General features: G+C 48.5%; 1 protein-coding gene across 4 annotated transcripts in view; it reads left to right on the top strand.

Annotated features, from left to right (window-relative positions):
* Positions 1-392: 392 nt before the first annotated feature.
* Positions 393-22117, top strand: part of ELF4 (E74 like ETS transcription factor 4) — a 46012-nt gene continuing 24287 nt past the window's right edge. For 3 of the 4 annotated variants that reach the window (XM_030574710.1, XM_030574712.1, XM_030574711.1), the window contains exon 1: positions 393-525. In XM_030574710.1, the coding sequence (XP_030430570.1) occupies positions 412-525 (114 nt within the window). In that variant the 5' untranslated portion in view covers positions 393-411. Of the gene's footprint in view, positions 526-17168; positions 17533-22117 lie in introns of all 4 variants that reach the window. The other variant, XM_030574713.1, reaches the window with a different exon arrangement.

The raw sequence follows: 22117 nt of genomic DNA, 5'->3' as shown, positions 1-22117 counted from the left end.
TGGTGTGCTCACTGTGCAGTGGCTGGAGCTCTGCTTTAGCCCTGGGTTTTGTGCTGCTGTGTGCAGAGATTCTGTGTGGTGAGGGGGCCTGGTGCATTGTGCACATTCTGCCCTTTCACTCACTGTGCATGCTGACTCCCCCACCCCTCTGTTTTGCACACTCGGTCCCCCTCACTCAGTTTGCAGCTTAAGGGCACTAGCTCTTGAGCATGATGACAGCTGCAACTGGTGATGGGCTGCTTCCCCATTGCACTCTCCTTCTCTCGCTGTGGCTTACAGTCATCCGGCTCACCTGGTATTTGCATGTCTGCAGCGTTTGCCATTGGTGAGAGGAGCCAGAGGCGGGCCCCAGGGACACGCCTGGCTCGCTGACTCACTTGCACAAGCCCAAGTTGTACTTCTCCTTTTTGAATGTCACCACTTCCCCATCCTGCTCGGGCAGGATTGCTCAGGGAAGCCCTCACTTCCTGCACAGCTTCTGGGGCTCCAGGGACCGCGCACAGGAGCATGGCTGCGTGCCCTCAGGTACATGACTGGAGACTTCGCTAGGCGGGTGGGATTTGCTCCACTGAGACCTTGCTGGGTGTGAAAGGTGCCATGGGGACAGGCGCTGAGGTGGGGACCGGCTGGGAGAGTGGGTGGCCAGCAGGACTTTCTTGGGGGCACTTGGCCAAGTATAGCAAATGTGGCTGGGATCCTTTGCTCATGTGCTCTGCCTGGGGAAGAGCCTGCTATTAACCAGGAAGTGACACAACCCGCCCTGCAGCCTCTGGCACTCGGAATATTAGCTTGTGGGTCCTCACTCATCTCCAGCCCTGAGGAAAAACCTGAGAGCAGGCCACCTCCCTGCAGGACAGCCACACACCTGGGTTCACTGTCCTAGTCTCACTCCCTACACTCAGGGGTATGGGTATGCTCCCTTCTCCCTGACCAGGCACCTGCCAGCCTTGCTCCCCCACCCCTATGCTCACCTGTGCTCCCCACCACACATGCTGCAGCCTCACTAGCTGGTCTGCACCCTCATTGGCTGGAGCACCCAACCTGCCCCTCCTGTGGGTTAATGTTTGACAATACATTGAGTCAGTCACTGTAATCAGCGCTCCAGGCAGGAGAGCCATTCACCTTGTACTTGGGGGCTGGGGAGTCCCTTCCCCATGCAGTGAGCTGGCTCTGGAGCCGGGTAGAGGATGAACGAGTCTGGCCGAGGCCTGCCTCAGCCTCTCCTCCTCGTGCCGTTGTATGGGAACTGAGCGCTGTGTTGCTGCCCCTCAGAGGGGGCTATATGCACTCAGTTGTTTGGGCCCAGCAGGTCTTGGGCTGAGCTTGCCTGGGCAGGGCCCTGCCATTGTTGCCTAAGGAGTGGCTTGTTGCAGCTGTTCTTGGCATTGCTAGGGCCCCTTGTTTGTTTGACGGGCTGCTGAGCACCCTCCCAGCAAACATGGCTGGAGCCTTCACTGACCAACTGCACAGCAGCCCAGCCCAGCACCAGCTGTTTTGGTCCCGGGTACTGGATGCAATTGCTTTCAGAGCTGAGTTTGGGGCTGCACCTAGGGTGCCCAGACAGCAAATGTGAAAAATCGGGACAGGCAGTGGGGGGTAATAGAAGCCTATATAAGAAAAAGATCCAAAAATCAGGACTGCCCTATAAAATTGGGACATCTGGTCACCCTAGCTGCACCGGGCCAAGCTTTGAGCCCAGCCTGGAGCTCATGAGCAGCTGGGAGAGTAGGAGCCGACACTCCAGAGTCATCTTAGCCAGAAATCCCTGGATGGGAGCAGCAACAGCAGTTCTGCTGCACACAAACCTTCTCCATCTGATAGCAAGAAGAACTCCCTCCAGCCAGCCCCTGGAAAGGCTCAAACATAACAAAGGCAAGTACCTCCTAGTAATGGCTTCCAGGCAGTGTCAACATCTTGCAGCCAGCCCCCTACAGCAGCTAGCATCACTCACGCCTTGCTGTGGTTTGGGCAGGGAGAAGGGAGGGGTTTCTGACAGCAGCCTACTGCTGCCAGTACCGATAGGAGCTCTAGCATAGATGGCTCCCCTCCACCCCATTAACACTGTGTCCCGTGCAGCTCCCCATCCCCCCACCATGATTAACACTCTGCCCCGTTCAGCCCCCCCATTCCCTCACCCCCACTCTGCCTTGTGCAGCCCTCCACTCCCATGGCATTATATAGTGGCATTATGATATTATTATTATCTATCTCTTTCCTAATGATTCCCAACATTCTGTTAGCTTATTTGACTGCTGCTGCACATTGAGTGGATGTTTTCAGAGAACTGTCCACAATGACTCCAAGATCTTTCTTGAGTGGTAACAGCTAATTTAGACCCCATCATTTTAGATGTCTTGTTGGGATTGTGTTTTCCAATGTGCATTGCTTTGCATTTATCAACATTGAATTTCACTTGCCATTTGGTTGCTCAGTCACACAGTTCTTCGAGATCGTTTTGTAGCTCTTCACAGCCTGCTTTGGACTGAAATATCCCAATGCCGTCCTGCTGCGGGAGCTGATTCCCAGAACCAGCCTGCTGGGCTCATCTCTAAACAGGGCTGGCTGCTCTCCAGCCCACTCCTTCACTCTCGCTCTGTGACCCTCTCCCCAGGGGGAGGCGCTGTCTGTAATGACTCAACATTCCCCGCAGAGCACAATGGGAACACCCTCCTAGCCAGGCACGGCGTGCTCTTCACACTCCTCGGCCTTGGGCGCTGTCTGCTGCTAACACACAGCAAATGCCAGGAGTGTCCCCATCACAGTTGTACAGTCACCACAATCCTCCTTCCTCCACTCCCCTAACACTGGCCGTGGAGGGCAGAACACAGGGCTAGTCCCTGCTCAATCCTCGCCATCTGTCCAGGAGCTGGGCTCCAAACTCCTGCCTCTAGGATGGAGACACTGGCTTGGCTCTACTGTTTGGAGGCAGCGGAGGCATTAGCACTGTCTGTCTGAAATCCCACAGCTGTGACATGAGGCAACGGTCTTGCAGCAGCAAACTCCCAGCTCAACACTGCTCTGAGCCCTGGTGCAGCAGCTGCTAAGGGGAGGAGTGGGAGGAGCGCTCACTTGTGCTCCGCAAAGTAGCTGAGAGCTCATTGCCCTGGGTCTCAGAGCAGCCCCTGCAGGTGTAGCAGCGTGCTGCATCCACAGTGCCATACCGAGTGTACAGCTACTCCAAATCCCCCACCAAACGTGGCCACCAGCACCAGTGTCTTGGCTGAGCTTGCTCACTTGACTGCATGGGGTAGGGGCTTTCTCACAGCCCAGTTCCGAGGTTTGCAGTTGCCCTCAGCGCAGACCACAATATGCAGTCACTCCCTCTGCGCATGGACCTTTGCAGATGGTATAGCCTATGCTGTCCATGAGCCCAACCATCCACATCCGCTGCCAATCTAGGCACTCCGCTCTTATGGCAGGGGCCCAATTCCCAGGGGCACTCCGGCAGCACAAAGCAGCTGGAACGCCAGCAGGTCCAGCCCACTCAGGATTTTCCCTGTGTTGTGTGTGAAGTGGCTGCTCCTGTCCACACACACTCACTGTCACCATAACTTGGCCACAAGAGGAGCCAGTCTCTGCTGTTAGGTTGGCCTGCAGCTCCCTAGAGATCTAAGAGTCTGTTACTCTGAAAGCATCTCCCCTTCTAGGCCATCTCACAAGTCACTCTGTTGTGGGAACACAGTATCCCTCAGAATGGGGTTCCCAGGCCTAGCAGCCTTTCCATGGGGTCCCAGCTCTTAGCCATGCACCTCTGTCCAAACCCCAGCCCTCCCTCCTAGGGGGCAAGCACCACCCTTAACAATAGCACCATCCTTTTATCTAACCCAGGCCAATCCAGGAGCAGAGCCAGGCCAGGATCTCTAGAAAGGTTACACAGACTCCCTTGCCCCCAGCTAGACACGCATGGACTCTCTGCCATGCACCAATGCAAATGCCTCCCCTCCCAGGTCAATCCAAGCCAGGTGCTGCTGGGTGGGCTGAGTTCAGGATGGTGGGTCGGTTACACTCCCTCAGCTTCAGGATGAGAGGTTATGAAAGTCTCCATTTGCCAACCGCTTCCTTCCTGCCCTTGCTCAGGGCATCAGCCTCTTTCACCTCCTATTCCTGTGTCTCCTCTTTCAACCTTACCCCATCCCACCCAGTCTGCTCCTTGGCATCTTCCCCCCCCCCCAGGTCAGAGTTAATTCTGCGAGGTTGGCTGGCACTGCCCTCACAGCCAATCCACTTTGTGCAGAGTAGCAGGGAGGGGGAAAAGAGGGACGGCAAGGAGCTCCACACAGTGCTAATGTTAAATGCCACCAGGAGGCGCTCTCCACTCTGCTCAAATGCACTGGGCGGCTGGAGCAGGAACGGGGCAGGAACGATGGAAGACAATGCCGTCTGCACTTCCCTAGAGTGAGCTGTGAATCCCCATGTGCCACATGCAGCCTCTGAGCTGGTCCTTCTGCAGGCTCCTTGGCTCCCCAAGCCACCTTTGGGCTGCTTCTGTTCTTGGGCAGCCGGGGCTTGCTCAGCCTCCAAACGGCTCTCCCTTGTGCTCAGTCTGGCCCACGGTCCCTGGGAGTAGAAGGGGGCAGTGTAGAGACCAGCTGCCGGTCACGCGCTCGCTGAGGAGTCCCTTATGCCTGGGCTCTCTTGAGTGGGAGGGTGAGACCTGCTACCTCAAAGGCCCCATTATGGTGCCAAAGCAGGCAGGGGCTTTAGGGTAGCAGGCTCACTGAATAGTCTATTGTGCATCCCTTGTAATTCTTCTGGAACCCTAATTGGAATTCTGTTAATCAGTGGTGGCTGGGCCCTCTGCCCCCTGGATGTTCTCTGAGTGTGTGAGAGAGTCACAGAGCACATGCCTAGACTGCCTACATACGGTGTGTTTACTAATACCTTGACATGCCCCTGCCCCATGTGGCCATGCACCAGTGTCCAGACACTCTCACACCTGCCACCGCAGCAGCCGGATGCATCCCTCCCTCCGGCTGCTGTGAAACTTGCCGCCTCTGGGGGTGCAGCCTGGCAGGCGAAGCCCCCAAAGTGGAGCCTGAGAGCAATAGAAATAGCTGGGCTGCTGATTTTCAGTGACAGCAGTACACACAGCTCTGTGTTTAGGGGAAAATATCTCCCTTTGTGGGGCTCGCAGCCCAGATGCCGCAGCATTGTGCTAGGCCAGAAAGTCCCAAGGCAGAAGAGCTAAGCACCCGTGGGCAGCCAAGCTGAGCTCTTGTGAAAGTCTGGCTCCAAGTGACCATAAAGAGAAATGAAACAGACCATGCTCCTCTTCTACCACAAAATGCAAACCCGAAACCAGTCCCATCAGTGGGGAAAAACACGTGGCTGCTTGCCCTTTTTTAAAATAGCCTAGCTAGAACTGTGCTCCAAGCAAGGTTCTTCTGACAGCACACACTCTCCCCTGTCCCTTAGAGCCGGTCCTCCTCTACCTTTGTGCTGTCATTCACATCTTGGCTAAGGTTACCACATTTTCCAGATCAAAAACAGGGATGCTTTTGTGGCAACCTTAAGAATCCCCACAACCCTCACCTCGGCACCTTTCCTGCCAAAGATGAGCTGCTCTGCGGGGCTCTGGCATTGGGTAATATAAACACACAGCACAGGCAGGAACACACAATTTTTTTTTTAAAGTCCTAGTTCCTGGGTTCAGGTGAAACTAAGAATCTCAGCTTGCATTAGAAAGTCAGTTTCTAGTCCTGGTGGTTGCAGAGAAAAGCTGGAAACCGTGACCCAAGATCAGCCTGAAGCTCACATACCAGAAAGCAAAGAGAAATGTGCAACATTTATTATTTTAAAGACAGGCTCATAAGTTTTGGGGGCCTGATTCTTGATGTTTGATCACTTGAGATTGGTGACACGGCACAGAATACACAGAATATATTAACCTCTGCCCCCAACTTCTCCTTGAAGAGAACCACACATGGCAGATGCCAGTCATGTGATGCAATGCACTCTTGACTGGCGCTCAGAGAGATGGAGTGTCTGTACTGAATAGAACAGAGCAGAGCCCCTAAATTCCCAAGGTTTGTCTATGCTGGCCTTTTCTACCTCTGGTTAAGTGATTTCCAGTTAAGCTGAGGCAGGTAACATGTTGGTAAAGGCTAGTGTGGACACTATTGATGTCTGCGTGTTTCCCTAGGGCTCAGTCCTGGGACTGGAGACTTGATTCTTCCTTCTGAAACCTAAGAAATCAAATGCAAAGAACTGTGTTAAGGCAATATATATATATATTGGATCTTTGAAAAGAGCCAGTTTTCCAGTGCTGGAAGCAAAACTGAGTGTGAGAGGAAAAACATTTTCTATTAACTTTTTATTCAATGTTTTATATATATATATAAAATCAAAGGTAAACTATACATAAATATCTCATAATATATTAATCATTTGCTAACTAACCTTAGCTATATTTGAAACAATTATATCTGTAATATGAAAGGTTAAAATATAAATCAGTTATTTGTACTGGACATGCACAAAATTTGTTTATAAAAATCCAGAAAAAATCCAGAAAAAATATTAAATTAAGATTAAAAAATAGAAACAATGTTCAGAGGGAGATAGAACTGAGGGGAAAAGGAAGTGGACAGAGAGGAGGGTGAAGCGAAGGGGGTGGCATGCATTTAATAGGGTCATTCAGATACTTCCAGGGAAGCATCCCATGTCTCTGAGAATTTTTCTTGGGTATTTCTGTTACGGTGTATGATGCTTTCCATGGCGGCCCATCTTAGGTCTATGATCCAGTCCTCAACTGTTGGGTTCTTTTTTTATTTCAATTTTGGTAGTACACCTCTACCCTGATATAATACTGTCCTTGGGAGCCAAAAAATCTTACCATGTTATAGGTGAAACCGTGTTATATCGAACTTGCTTTGATCCACTGGAGCGCACAGCCCTGCCCCCATGGGGTGCTGCTTTACTGCGTTATATCCGAATTCATGTTATATAGGGTCACATTATATCAGGGTAGAGGTGTACTAGTACTTTAGCAATTTTTAGCCAAAGTTTTTCAAATGTATTCAACTTCCCATTATCATCCATTAGATTTAAAATAACAAGTTTAGCTTATAAGGCAATTTTATCTGATAGGAAAAAAATTACTGCAATTAATTTCTGCTCAAAGCATATAGATGCAGGAGCATTCCCAGAACATATGGGTTACGTTAGCACCTGCTGAACCAGCACCAACATTTGCCTGGCTTAGTGGCGCCACTATTGAACAGTCAGAGATGAGTGCAATGCAGCCTCCATATGATTTTGTGCTGGCTTAATCTTAAACAGAGATCCAAGGAATAGGTCAGAGCATTGGCTAAAATTTGTTTCCACTGATTAGGAAAGAACAATTGGCCTTGTTGCTCGTCCCATGTCTTTTTTAGGGAATCTGTGTTTGCTGGCCAAGTGCATACATAGTGTTACCATAGGACTTGGCAATATGGACGATATTTGGAAAAATGAAAGCCATTCAGGTGGCTCAGGGGTAGCATAGGGATGGGGGCCAAACAAATGGGAGATTGCATGGATGTATTGCCATTCCACCTTAGGCTCTAGATTGACTTTTCCATTCATATTGTCAAAGGGAGGGAGAGAGGTGTCATTTTCTATAAATTGGCTGATGATCAAAATCCCTTTTCTAATCCAATCTGGTTGAATGATGGGGTTGCCTGCTAGACAGAGTTTTGAGTTACCCCAATAGAGACTTTGGTGTGTAGAAGGGGGTGATCTTTAACTTCAGCAGCCATCATACACCACGTTTCTGGCTGCTGTAAGCTGGTTGGTAGTAGTTGCTCTTTAGGGAATCAGTCATAATCCTAGTGCAGTGCAGTGCAGTGCACTGGAAAGGGGTTAAGGAGTGACCAAGTCCATTTCCAGCTGGAGCCAGTCGGGGGCTCCACAGCATGAGGAAATGAGGTGCTGTACTGCTTGGATAAGAATTATTGCCTGATGGTGAAGTGCAAAGTTGGGAAATCTGAACCCACCTCAATTAACAGGGAGCTGTAATCTGTGTAAGGAAATTCTGGGCTTGTTGCCAGCACCCCATGAAGAAGGGCCTGGACCCGGTGTTGATTTTGGTAAAATAAAAGGGAGGAATATGGCTATGGAGGCAGGTCGGAATCACAAGGATCCTGGGCAGGGCATTCATTGTAATGATGTTGGTTTGGCCCCAAAAGGGGAGATGCAGTACTTGCCACCTGCTGAAATCATTTGCTAATTGCATGATTAATGGGGCTAGATTAACCTGGACTATGTTTTAATTTCCTTAGGGAACAGATGCCAAGATAGCTGATGTTTGTCTGTTGCCACCTAAATGTCCCTATAGGTGAGCCATTTCCAACTAAATCCAATGAGATCTTCATTACTTTCAAGTTATCCCAAGTGATCTGGTAGCCAGAGAATTTTCCAGTTATCTATTGTTTTCAGGGTATTTGGAATAGATTGATCCAGATGTCATCTGCATATAGAAGGATTTTTGTCTCCTGAGACACTTATTTGATCCCTTGACATTCCCTAATTAGCACTGCAAGTGATTCCATTCATATCTGGTTCCCTGAAACAGATCGGGGGGGGGGGCAGGGATGGATGCTATTTGTTTGGGTACAAGAGTTGGGATTGGAATATAACAACTCTTTCCAGGAAATAAAGAATTTCCCCAACCCAAATTTATCCAGGGTAAGCAACAGGTATTGCCATTTCACTCTGTCAGAGGCTTTCTCTGCAAGGAGTGAAATGACTGGGTGGGAATTTCTAGAATGCCGGTGGAATGCCGTAATGTTGATCAACTGACGTTTGTTACCTAAACCAGGCCTTTTTAAAATAAATCCCACTTGATTGGGGTGAACCACATCATTCATTACTTTTTCAAGTCTCTTAGCCAATACAGGTATTTGTGAAAGCATTTTTTTATAGGTACTGATTAGAGAAATGGATCTGTAGCTATTACACTTTCCCACATCGTTACTCTCTTTAAGTAGTGCTAATTAGGGCTCCCCTCACAGAAGACAGCACCACAGCTTTATTTTTATGCATCTTTCTCCATATATAATAGCTTAGGAGTCAGCATTCTTTGAGACTTTGATAGAATTCTGTTGGTAGGACACGAGGGCTGAGGGTCTTGCTCAGACTCATTTCCTCCATGGCCTTAATTATTTCCTCTGATTGCAAGGAAGACGCTAATCTGGCCTACTCCTCTTCTGAGGTTTGTGGGAGTATAACAGTTTTAACACAGGTATTCAGTTCTTCTGGGTCAGGTGATGAATCATTACAGTAAAGAGCCTGGTAGAATTTCAAAAACTGATCACTGATCTTTTTTTGATTGGTAGTAACCTGCCTTGGTGCTGATTTTGAGTCATACTATTTGTGACCTTTGACCTCTTACTTGTAATCTGTATATGAGAAAGCTCCCTGCTCTCTCCTCGGACTCCCAGTATGTTTGTGTGAGTCTAACAAGAGCAAATTTGGCTTGTGCTGAAGTCTATCTATTTCCTTGCTGCCTAAGGTGAATTGTTTAAGATTTCCTTGGGTGGGGAAGTTTGCACATTCTAAATCCAGGGCTCGAGTTGTTTGGTTAGCCTGGCTAGCCCTCTTCCTGTCAGCTGAGTAGGCAGCGGTCCTGCCCCTAATAAAAGCTGTTAGTGGGTGTGACAATCCAGACTAAGGAACAGCTGTGTCACTCCTACCCTCTAACCTAGAGTGCCATTTACAATGCTTTGCTGCTGAAGCCTCCAACCTGAACTACTCATAAACAGTCTCCAGCATGTAAGTCACTCCCAGCCATATCTGTGTGTGTGCGGCAGCCAGACAGCCAAACCTTGACTCTTATCAGCCTGGGTTATACTGCAGGGTGACCCCAACACATCCCCAGTCCCAGATCTTCCCCTCATAAATGTATGTCCTGTACTGCACAGCCTTCTCCTGGACAGTGCAAACATGTTAAGTCCCTTATTCCTTTAATGGAATTATATGCACACAACTTGTTACCGCAAATGGAGTTACCCAGACACTTCAGCTTGAACACACTGGATTAGACAAAACAGTAAAACAAATGTATTAACTACAAAGAGAGAGATTTCAAGTGACTACAAATAATGAGACATAAAAGCCAGAACTAAATCCATGATACGCCTATAAATCCATGGTACGCCTATAAATCCATGGTACGCCCACATCTTGAAGACTGCATGCAGATGTGGTCACCTCATCTCATAAAAAATACACTGGAACTGGAAAAGGTTCAGAAATAGGCAACAAAAATTATTAGGGTATGGAGCAGCTTCCATGAGGCGAGATTAATAAAACTGGGACTGTTCAGCTTGGAAAAGAGATGACTAAGAGGGGATATGATTGAGGTCTACAAAATCATGACTGGCCTGGAGAAAGTAAATAAGGAAGTTTTATTTACTTCTTCTCATAACACAAGAACTACGGTCACCAAATGAAATTAATAGGCAACAGGTTTAAAACAAACAAAAGGAAGTATTTCTTCACACAATGAACAGACAACCTGTGGAACTCTTTGCCAGAGGATGTTGTGAAAGCCAAGACTATAACAGGGTTCAAAATAGAACTAGATACATTCATGGAGGATAGGTCCATCAATGGCTATTAGCCAGGATGGGCAGGGACGGTGTCTCTAGACTCTGTTTGCCAGAAGCTGGGAATGAGCAACAGGGAATGGATCACTTCATGATAACCTGTTCTGTTCATTCCCTCTGGGTCACCTGGGATTGGCCACTGTTGGAAGACAGGATACTGAGCTACATAGACCTTTGGTCTAACCCAGTATGGCTATTCTTATGGTCTTAAATGGTTACAAGAAAAATAAAAAATAAAACACTTACTCATGCCTAACTTAACAAACTACATGAAATTCAAAGCAAAGGTTTCTCACCACATGCTTTCAACAGTCTTACTGATCAAACTCTGTAGATCAGGACCCTTCCCCCAGAGTCCAACAGCTGCTTTCTTTGTCTCTTCAGGTGCAGGGAATGCAGTAGGCGGGGAGAGAAAGAGGGGTGCCTTGGGGTTTTTGTCCCTTCTTTTTATAGTTTCAGTCCCCCTCTTGAAAAACATTTCCAGATGAGATCCAGGAGACAAGGAATGTATGTGGAAGGATGTTCCCTGCTGTTTCTTCTTCACCTGTTTGAGCTGCCTTTGTCTTCCCTTCCTGCTTGAAGACTCTGCTTACTGCATAAATGTAAATTAAGGCAAGCACACCTTCCTTTCTTTAGGGTAGACTTGTTTGCCGACTTGTGTTTGGGCAAGGCTGTGGGGATTGGAACATGTGTTGATAACATCATGCAAGGAAATCTTATAACGTCACATACAATGTTGCCACATATGTTTTACCAGGACAATATATCCAGCAAATTATCAGTTTTCAAATGATACCTTACAAGGCATACTTGGTACAAAGATTATTACAATAGTGTGCAGGATGTGAATACAGGGGTGTTCCATCACACACAAATGTTTATCTTTCAAAAGAAAGGAGTTCAGTCTCCATCTTTTACAAGTCCAATTTGTCTTGGGAGTGGAAAAATTTAGTATAATTGGTGCATGATCAGAAACCACGATAGACTTGATTTCATTATTAAATACTGAGTCCACCAGATTCATAGAAATCAGGAAGAAATCTATTAAAGAATATGTGGAATGTAGGAAGGAAAACCAGTAAAAGCCTTTGTTGCAGGGTTCTGCAACAGCTATACGTTTTTAAACCCTAATTCTTGCATAATATATCTTGTATGTTTCTAGTATGGGATTGTGTATGCTAGAGTCTGCCTTACTTGTCTAAAAATGGTCCAAAATCTTATTAAAATCTCTTGCTATGATGAGTGATTCTAGTGGGATATTAACTAATTTGGCAAAAACTTGTTTTAAAATATTTGGATCCTCTTTATTGGGTCCTTCTATATTAATCAGGGTATACACAGAGTCAGATATCTTAGCTCTTATCAGCAAAAATCTACCTTCTTCATCTTTATTTACATATAGAATTTGTACAATGAGTCTTTTGTGAAACATATTGCCACACCTTGGCTGCAGAGGAGAAATTGTTGAACTCTGCTACTCCCATCCACTTGCTCCTAAATTTGTCTGCCTTCCAGTCCTTAAAGTGGATTTCTCGGAGGGTGATAATATCTGCTTTCAGTGTCTTTAGGTGGGTGATAATTCTTTTTCTTTTTATCAGGTGATTCACCCCTTCGATGGTCCAGGAAACACAATTTATAATATTAGCCATAAGGAGTGTTTAGGTCAAATATTTCTTTCTCAAGTGCCATTGTTAGCTCCATGTCTAGACATGGTATATCTGGGTTCCCTCTCTCCATCCCAGGGACATGAGGGAGAGGGGAAAAGGGCGAAGTAGGGAAAACCAGGAAAGGTAAAAGATTAGGTGTGATGTGGGAAACAGACAGGAAAAAGAAACCAAGTGGTCAAAACTGACCAAGGAGCACTAAAAATACATGATTCATGTCAAAATATAAATAGGACCTAAGTCCAGGAGGTTTACCAAGGTTGGCCTTGTCACGCAAATGTGAGGGGAAATATTAGACAAAACAATATGAATTATAATTAGGAATTGTATAAAACAATTTTAGATGCCCCAAAAGATCACAATTTTGCTATCACATAAAGCCTCTTCCATTAAAAAAGTCCTCATTAAGAAAGTAAGTGAAAGCAACAATAACAAATACAAATAAAATCCAAGAAATGGAAAAATGAGGACTCTGATATTAATGAGTACGAATCAGCAGTTAGGAAATGCAGACAGTTGACAAAGAAAGCCAAAGGAATCAATGAAAAATCTACAGCCAGTGGGTTGAAGGACAATAAGAATTTCTGGAATCCATCAGGAACAAAAGAAACCTAAGAAATGCTACAGAACTGGTACTGGACAAGGTCATTAAAATCATCACTAATGGTGCAGAAAAGGCAGAAGAGTTCAATAAATAGTTCTGTCTATAGAAAGAAGCAAGATGATGTACACCTTACAGTGACAATGAAATACTTTCCATTCCAATTGCAACTAGGCAGGATGTTAAACAGCAACTACTGAACTTAAAACATATTTTAATCTGCAGGATCAGATAACTTACACTCAAGAGTTTTAAAAGAATTGGCAAAGGAGCATCTGAGACATCGATAGTGATATTTAACAATTCTTGGAATATTGGTAATTGCCAGAGGACTGGAACAAAGTTAATGTCATGCCTGTATGTAAACAGGGTAAATGGGATAATCTGGGTAACTACAGATGAGTTAGCCTGACATTGATGCTGATCCATAAGTATCTAAATATGGAGGAGATCTCAGAAAGCAGAGGACTCTTTAATGTAGCAGACAAAGGCAGAATAAGATCCAATGGCTGCAAACTGACGCTAGTCAGATTCAGACTAGAATGGGGCACAGCAAATGTTTAACAATAAGAGTAATCAACCACTGGAACAACTCATCTAAAGATGTGGTAGATCTTCCATCACTTGAAGTCTTGTCATCAAGCCTGAGTGTCTCTTTCTGAAAGCTCTGCTCTAGTTCAACCCAAAGTGAGGGGCTTGTTGCAGAATCCCTTGGTGTACTTCTCTAGCCTGTGATAGACAAGTCCGACTAGATGATCATAATGGGCCCTTCTGGCCTTAAAATCTCTAGGTGAATTCCTGACCTTTTGGAAGTCTATGGGGGGTTTCCATTGACTTCAATGAGGCCAGGATCTCACACTATGAGATTTAAGGTTGTACAGCTGGGTGCTCAGAAATCAAGAGATAGCAAAGTTAAGGTTGAACACACAACCTTACTCTGTGTACGCAGTATAGTACAGTCTGTAATTACAGGGGCACAGATTATTTTAGATGCACACTTTTCTACTGCCTTAGATGCACATCTCACATATCTCAGGTACAGACAGTGGCAAAGTTAATTTGGCGTTGGTCAATGTATGCTCTAAGAAGGGAGGTTTCTCCCAGGCTGGGGAAGGGGTTTGACACCCAGACTGGAAGAGCTGTTCCCATAGCAGGGAGGATTCTTGGGATGTGAGGGTGCCCCATGCAGAGATCTCACTGCTGTGTTACATTCAGGACTCAGTGGATGGAAGAGCCACATGTTTCTGTGAGAAACAGCCATGTGTCATGTCCCTCCCAGCCCATCTACGACTGACAATCTGTAAAGTTACCATGGCCCTATGCATGCCACATGTTCTGGGCTGAGATCTGCTGGGAGTTCTCCCAGCTGAGAGACAGTCTGGCCCCCCAAATGGGGATTTCATTGCACAGGCTCTCCTCTCCCACACAAGAAGTGGAGCTTGCACAACACATGCTGTGCAGGAGAAAAGGGCTGTGGCTGAGCCTCTTTCTGAGCCTCTTCCTGCCTGGTCTGCACAGCCCTGTCTGAAAGCTCCCCAACAGGAACACAGTGCACCATTGTAAGGAGTTTGCCATCGTGTGTGCGGTCAGCAGGGCAGACATCCCACAGCTGAGTCATAGGTGAGTGCTGTGAGCTGGAGGCCAGCCACAGAACTTCACACATGGTCATACCCACCACTGACAGAAGCCCAGAGAGCTTTGACTTCTATTAAATGGAGCCAAACGCCAAGCTTGGGCCCTACCAGCATGGCTGAGGCCTGTCTGGCAGGCAGACCCTGCCGTTGTCTCTCGGGTCTGCGCATTGGGTGCCCTGGTGATTTCTGTTGCATGGAGTGCAGGCAGCAGAGTGCTGGGGGCAGTGCCAGGTTGCCCTAAACACTCTTACAGCACAGACTTGGGGACTGCACTTACATTTCCAACAGGAGAGGAACCCTGCAATGCCAGCCTGCACTGCACAGCGTCAGCTCTCCTCCCAGGCTCCTCTCAGCCATACTGTTGGAGCTGTGGGGCACAGATCCCGCAAGGAAAAGCAGGCTGGAAAATCAGGAATCCATTAAAAATAAAGACAAGTATCATTGGACAGTGGTATGTGCAGGGGCCTCAGGGCTTGTGCACGGGGCTCAAGGTGTGTGCACCACAAGGGCTGAGCAGGGGGCTCAGGGTGCGTGCACCACGAAGGCTGAGCAGGGGGCAGTAGCAATGTTTTTATGTAATACTGGTGTATAATGTGCAACAGGTGTGTGTGCAAGAGACTCCTAAGAGAAGCATGTGGGCATCATAGGGAGTGAGTGCTCCAGACAGCTGGGCCTGGGGCTCTTTAGGCTTTGTGAATTTCCTAAGGGGACAAAGCTCAGCATGTCATAGCTGAAGGCCTCTGGAGGGAGCATGCTGTGAGTACTGGCTTACCTGCTTACACAGGTGTGCTTGGTGTCATGATGTGGACTGGTTACAGACATTCCACCCCAGAGAGAGAAATAAAGACGTGTTCTCTTTAAGAAACTTGAATAGACTACCTAGTCTGGCTGTTCTCTGCTCAGGTATGACACATAGCGCCACAGTTAAACATACCCCTCCATCTTCCCCTTTAAGTTCTACATCCCCACCATTTTCAAAATTTACACTCTCTTGCTGACTTTGAAGTTCAGGAGGTATTAGTCTAAGTGTCTGAATCATACGGGTTTTCTAATGACAAGACCTGAACGAATAACAACGTGGTCCTCTGTCCATTAGTTGTAACGACTGGTTCTGGTCGATTTGGAATCTTTGAGTCTTCTTTTTCTTGTTCTGTACCCGCCATTGGTAGCATTTGCTCTGTTGATGGTTCTTTAGGAGGAACAAACTGTAGATGTCAACGGTTTCTGTTGAACTCTTCACTGTTGATCTCAAACACATAATCTGAGTGATTATTTTTCTTTATGACAGCTGGACTTGTCCATCCTTTTTCTCCTTCTAGTTTGACACGAACATGGTCACCAGGTTCTAGACTTGGCAGGTTGCTGAGTGATGTGTTGTAAAAGTGTTCAGAAACTCTTGTTGCCCTTTTAGCTGATGCGGCTACTCTCTTCATGTCTGGGCACTTTGCAGCTAGGTCTTTTTCCGAAGTCAGAGCCATAGTTCTGAGTTGTCGCCCCAGTAGGAGTTGTGCTGGACTATATCCAGTAGCTGATATCAGAAGAGCAAGGAATGGATCGTCCTGCAGAAGGATTTTCTTGGCAGTCTGTACAGCTCTCTCAGCCTCTCCATTCACTTGCGGGTAATGTGGGCTGCTAGTAATACAATCAAAATGACATTTCATTTGGAATGACAAATTCTGCTGCAGTGAATTGTGCTCCATTGACTGTCACTAGTTTTTCTGGAATACTGAAGTGAGTAAAAGTACGCTTCAGTTTTTTGATACCATTGCAACACATTTTGTATTTCAAGTACATTATTTCTACGTAGCTGGAAAAATAGTCCACTCTATGGTTCAGCATTGTCTCCTAAGGTTATTTGTACTGGATCTAATTTCAGAAGTCCAATATCATCAAATATTGAAGAACTCCATTGAGTTCTTCATCTTGGTTGCCATGCTGTGGCTGAGAAGGTTGTTGGTCTTTGATCCTTTGATCACATGCACTCTGAATGCAAAGCTTTCATCTTGTAAGTTGTTTCTGTGGTGAACTGGCCCATGCAGTTCAGAATATCTCCAGGGCTAGTCAGAGCTATGTCAGGTGACTTCAGTTTTGGGAGGAGTTGAAGGTGATTGGAAGTCCATTCTCAGATGACTGTGACATGCGCTCCTGATTCAATTTTAAAGTCAATAATCTTGCCACGAATATTTAGTTTCACTCTCCAGGTAGGCTCTGTTCATCACACGATAGAGCCCAGAAACAATATCTCCTTGACTGGCTGTAATATGAATCAACTCCCTGACTCCCTTAGTATGGGGAACAACTGCAAAATGTCCATATTTTATGCATTTATGATATTTTGCACCTTTGGCTAGACATACATCTCTTGGGCTATGAATTTTCTCATACTTTTGCATTTAGTCTGAAAGTCTTTGTAGTTAGCCTGGAATTTGTGCCTCCTTGCCTCAGGGGTTGTATGATAATTACTTCTAGCACTTCTAGCTGCTTGTATTTGCTGCTTCTAAGCTAGTTTCTGGTTTGTCAAGTTTGTTTTGCTGCCACAAGTTCGTAGTTTGCTTTGCTATTTGAATAGCTGTGTGTCTGTTTTTAATTGTAATGTCTGTTTTTAATTGTAACTTCTGTGACCAACTATCATCTGTAAAGCCAATAACCAATCTGTCTTTAATATTTTCGTATTATACAGGCCCCAAATCACAGTTTTCAGCCAATGCATGTGAAGCTCTGATAAAAGATTCAAGAGATTCCCCAGTTGTGGAATTCTGTGGTGAAAACGTGCCCTTTTATAAACCACATTTCTCTGAGATGCAAGGTGTGCATCGAACATAACCAGAACCCTTTCCCAGTCATCTTCGTGACTGTCTTTGGTAAAGGTAAATGCTCTGCCAGCTCCCTCGTAACATACTTTACTGAGCATACCTGGATGTCTCCAGTGTTCTTGTGGAGTTTGGTTTCAATGTGAAGTCTTGCAAAATGCTGCTTCCAGTTTGTCCACTGTGGAGGTCTGTCGAAGCTGAAGTTCCCTGAAGTTGAAGTTCTCTGGCATGTTGGTGAGCAGCCTTTGTTCTGCTTTCCTTCTGTTTCTGTTTTCTGGTAGTGGCTAGGCTGCCTTTACCTTTGATGCATGTCATGTATCAGACAGTGACTGGTTACAGAGCTTCCACCCCATAAAGATACTTGAAGATGTACTCTCTTTAAGAGACTTTAATGCACTGCCAGCTAGGGCGGTTCTGTGCTCAGATAAGGTATACGATACACTTCCAGGTGTCCAAATAGTCTGGGGACACTGATTTTATTTGGCTAATTGGGAGTTCTGCTAATCAAGAGATCAAGAGCCACTTGGCCATAAGGTGGCCTTTCCTGCATTCCTGGCTAGGAGTCTCTGCTCTACCCTGCTCATTCATTCCTGTGACAGCAGGACTGCAGAGGACTCCCTCCCTGCAGAGCCAGTGGCACCCGATCCCTGCCAGCACAAGTTGAAATGGGAAGTTGTGCTTCTGGTGGGGCAGAGGAAAGACCCCTGGCCAGAACACTGCTCTGCCCATCAGGACTACAGGCTTCCCTGCACCTTGTACCTGCAGGGATCTGGGGTCACCCATCCTGCAGCAGCACAGGAAACCTCTGCAGCTCTGCTGTTACACAGCTCTGCTCACTCACTCCCATAACAGTAGGGCTGCAGAGGGCTCCCTGTGCTGCTGGAGGAGCCATTCAGCAGCAGGGTGGTCTCCCTCTGGCTGGGGGCTTGTCCTTCTCCTCCTCCTTGCAGTTCTAGCTGGGGTCTCTGCTCTGTTACCTGAACCTCTGCATTAGCCAAATCCCTTCCTTGTTCCCTCCCCGCCATGAAATGCATGCTGCAGAGGACATATATCATGTGTCTCCCTTCCTTGCCCCCACCCCCGCATGAGATCCACACTGCAGATAGGGCTTCCAACTTTCTAATTGCACAAAACTTGCCCCATCCTCTGCCCTGCCCCTTCTGAGGCCCCACCTCCACTCACACTCTCCCACCCTCACTCACTTTCACTGGGCTGGGGCAGGGGATTGGAGTGTAGGAGGGAGTGAGGTCTCCAGCTGGGAGTGTGGGCTCTGGGTTGGGGCCAGAAATGAGGGGTTCAGGGTGCAGGAGGGGATGAAGGCTCCAGGCTGGGTCTTGGTTTGAAGGGTTGGGGATGCAGAAGGGGGCTCTGGGCTGAGGCCAAGAGGTTTGGAGTAGGGGAGTGGGTTCAGGGGGTTGGAGTGTGGGAGGGGGTGTGGGGTGCAGGCTCTGGGAGGAAGTTTGGGTATGCAAGGGGACTCAGGGCTGGGGGGCAAGAGGGGGTATGGGGTGTGGGCTCTGGGAGGGAGTTAGGGCATGGGAGGATGTTCCAACCTGGGGCAGGAGGGTCAGGGTGCAGGTTGGAGTGCGGGGTCTGGGAGGGAGTTAGGGTGTGCAGGAGGTACTGACCTGGGACAGAGGGGTTGGGATGCAGATGGGCATGTAGGGTCTGGAAGGGAGTTAGGGTATGGGAGGGGGTTCTGACCTGGGGCAGGAGGGGCAGGATTCAGGTTGGAGTGTGGGGTCTGGGAGGGAGTTAGGGTGCGGGAGGGGGTTCCGAACTGGGGCAGGGGGTTGGGATGCGGATAGGCATGTGGGGTCTGGAAGGGAGTTAGGGTATGGGAGGGGGTTCTGACCAGGGGCAGGAGGGTTAGGGTGCAGGTTGGAATGTGGGGTCTGGGAGGGAGTTAGGGTGCGGAAGAGGGTTCCAACATGGGGCAGGGGATTTGGGGTGCAGACTCCGGTTGGATGATGCATACCTCAGGCAGCTCCCAGTCAGTGGCCCCACAGGGCTAAGACAGGCTCCCTGCCTGCCCTGGCTCCGCACCACTCCTGGAAGTGGCCGGCATGTCCAGCCCCTAAGTGGAAGCGCCCCCCCCCGCCCCGCAGCTCCCATTGGCCGCGATTCCCGGACATGCCAGCTGCTGCCAGGAGCCACCTCAGCCCCACTGCGCGGCCAACCAGACTTTTAGCAGTTCAGTTAGTGGTGCTGACTGGATCCACCAGGGTCCCTTTTCAACCAGGCATTCTGACTGAAAACCAGACACCTGGCAACCCTAGCTGCAGAGGGTATGCTTTACATGTCTCCCTTCCTTGCACCTCTCCTCTAGGGTTGCCAACTTTCTAATTGCACAAAACCGAACGCTCTTGCCCCACAGCCCTGCCTCACCCCTTCTCTGAGGCCTTGTGCCATCTCGCTCCATTCCCCTCCCTCTGTCGCTTGCTCTCATGCACCCTCACTCACTTTCACCGGGCTGGGGAAGAGGGTTGGGGTGCAGGATGGGGGGTGAGGGCTCTAGTTGGGGGTGAAGGCTCTGGGGTCAGGCAGGGGATGATGGGTTTGGGTGCGTGAGAAGGCTCTGAGCTGGGGCAGGGGGTTGTGGTTGGCAGGTATGGGCTCTGGGCTGGGGGTTTGGGCTCCGAATAGGTCCAGAAATGAGGGGTTCAGGGTGTGGGAGAGGTCTCTGGGCTGGGGTCGAGGGGTTTGGAATGCGGGAGGGCTCCAGCTTGGGGTGTGGACTTTGGGGTGGGGCCAGGTATGAGGGGTTTGGAGTGAAGGAGGGGGCTCCAGGCTGGGGCAGTGAGTTGGAGTGTGGGGGTGGGGGTGTGAGGTCTCTGGCTGGGGGGGGCTCTGGGGTGGAGCTGGTTATGAGGGGTTTGGGGTGCAGGAGGAGGCAAGAGAGGGGATTGGGGTGTGAGAGAGGATTCAGGGTGCAGGATCCCAGGGGCACTTACCACATCTCCAGGGAAGCAGCTACCAGGTCCCTGCAGCCCCTAGAAGCATGGGTGGCCAGGGAGGCTCTGCGTGCTGCCCCCACCCCAAGGGCTGGCTCTGCAGCTCTCATTGGCCAGGAACAGCGACCAATGGGAGCTGTGAGGGTGGCCAGGGAGGCTTCGTGCACTGCCCTTGCACCCGCAGGTGCCGCCCCCGCAGCTCCCATTGGTTGTGGTTCCCTGCCAATGGAAGCTGTGGATCCAGCCCTCAGGGCAGGGGCAGCACACAGGGCCACCCTGGCTGACCATGCGTCTAGGGGCTGCAGGAGGCACGTATTGCTGTCTTACATGCCTCGCATGCTGCAGGACAGATGGGATATGGATAACGCAAAGGTCCTAAGAAGAGGGTTTCAGATACATGGCACTATACCATATCATGCACAGTGCTACCTAGTGGCTAACCATTCTAATAGTTCAACATTCCATTCCACTCGAGGCCCAGAGCCCGGCCCTCAGATGCTGTGCCTGCTTTGCAGCTGGCATGGTTGTGCTGATCTGTAAAGCCTCGGCACTTGGCAGAGGTGCACAAAACTGCTTTTTTCTACTCTATGGAGTCCGGATGCATTTTGCTATTTGTCCTGCTGTGTTGTGTTTGTCAGGGATTCGCCTCAGAGCTGCAGCAGGGGGTAGGGTCTGCCCCCAGTCGCCTCCTTTTGCATGAGATGGTTGTTAGCTCAGCTGTACCCTCCAGCTTTGAGCTGTCTCTGCAGGAGGCTGTGAGGTGACACGTTTGCTGGATTTTGGTTTCAGTTTCCTACTGAATCTATTTTGAGGCTGACGTTTCTATTTGTGCCTGGGAGCAGAGAGTACAAACATGCAAATGCAGAACACAAAGCACTCTGCTCAGCCACCGCAGTCTGGGCAGCCTCTCCTAGCACAACCTCCCCGCACACTGCAGGCCTGCAGGCAATGCAATAGCTCACAACCTCGACTGCATGGAACAGACATGGGAATAGCTGCACTCAGCAGCAACAGCAGCTTTATTGAATCTATGCACTTAGGAACAAGGCTCCCTGCTCTCATTGCCAAGAGATACTAATACTGTGCTCTGACACAGAACTTTTCATCTGTAGATCTCAAAGCAATTTACAAAGCAGGCCTACAATAAATTTGTTAGTCTCTAAGCTGCCACAGGGACTCCTATTCTTAAAGCAAGTCAGCATCCTTATCCCCATTTTACAGATGGGAAAACTGAGGCACAGAGGGGTTCAGTAACATGCCAAGATCACCCAACAGGCTGGTGGTAGAGCTGGTACTAGAACTCAGCTGTCTCACCTACTCGTTTGGTTCCTTATCCACTAGGCCACACTGCTTCCCTTGTGTTATAACAGGGTGCCAGCTGGGCTGTTGCTAAGGCTGAGCATGGCTTCCTGTTTAAAGGTGGGCTCTACGTGCTCTAAAATCCACATGCTGACTTGGATTGGCTTGAAATTTGTTATGCCTCATGCTGGGGGGCAGATTAAGATCAACATTTGGGTTTATTTGAACAAAAGGTTCCTGTGTTATATCCCCTCCAAAACCAGCATTTTACAAAATCATCTTGTTCTTCTACCATTTTTTGCACACCCCTGGGGCTCAAACAAGGGCTCAGCTCTTCCCCAAATTGATCTTAGTCACAAGGATTTCTCTCTGCTTGGACATGACACCCACTGCCCCTTTGGGGAAGCAATAGAGAAAGTAAAATTTGTCTCCTGAGGTGCCAAACGGCTGCACCTACAAGTGGAATGCACTTGTGGGCATTGAATTGAGAGGCATCCACATGTGTTTGAGCCCTGGCCTTGGTAGCTCTCAGGGAACAGGTGTGGGGCCCCTTGCTCTCTGTCTGC

Source organism: Gopherus evgoodei, chromosome 9 (genome assembly GCF_007399415.2).
Source record: "Gopherus evgoodei ecotype Sinaloan lineage chromosome 9, rGopEvg1_v1.p, whole genome shotgun sequence".
Taxonomy (NCBI): Eukaryota; Metazoa; Chordata; order Testudines; family Testudinidae; genus Gopherus; species Gopherus evgoodei.
Note: the sequence above shows the minus strand (reverse complement) of the source record. Positions and strands in the feature narration are given on the sequence as shown.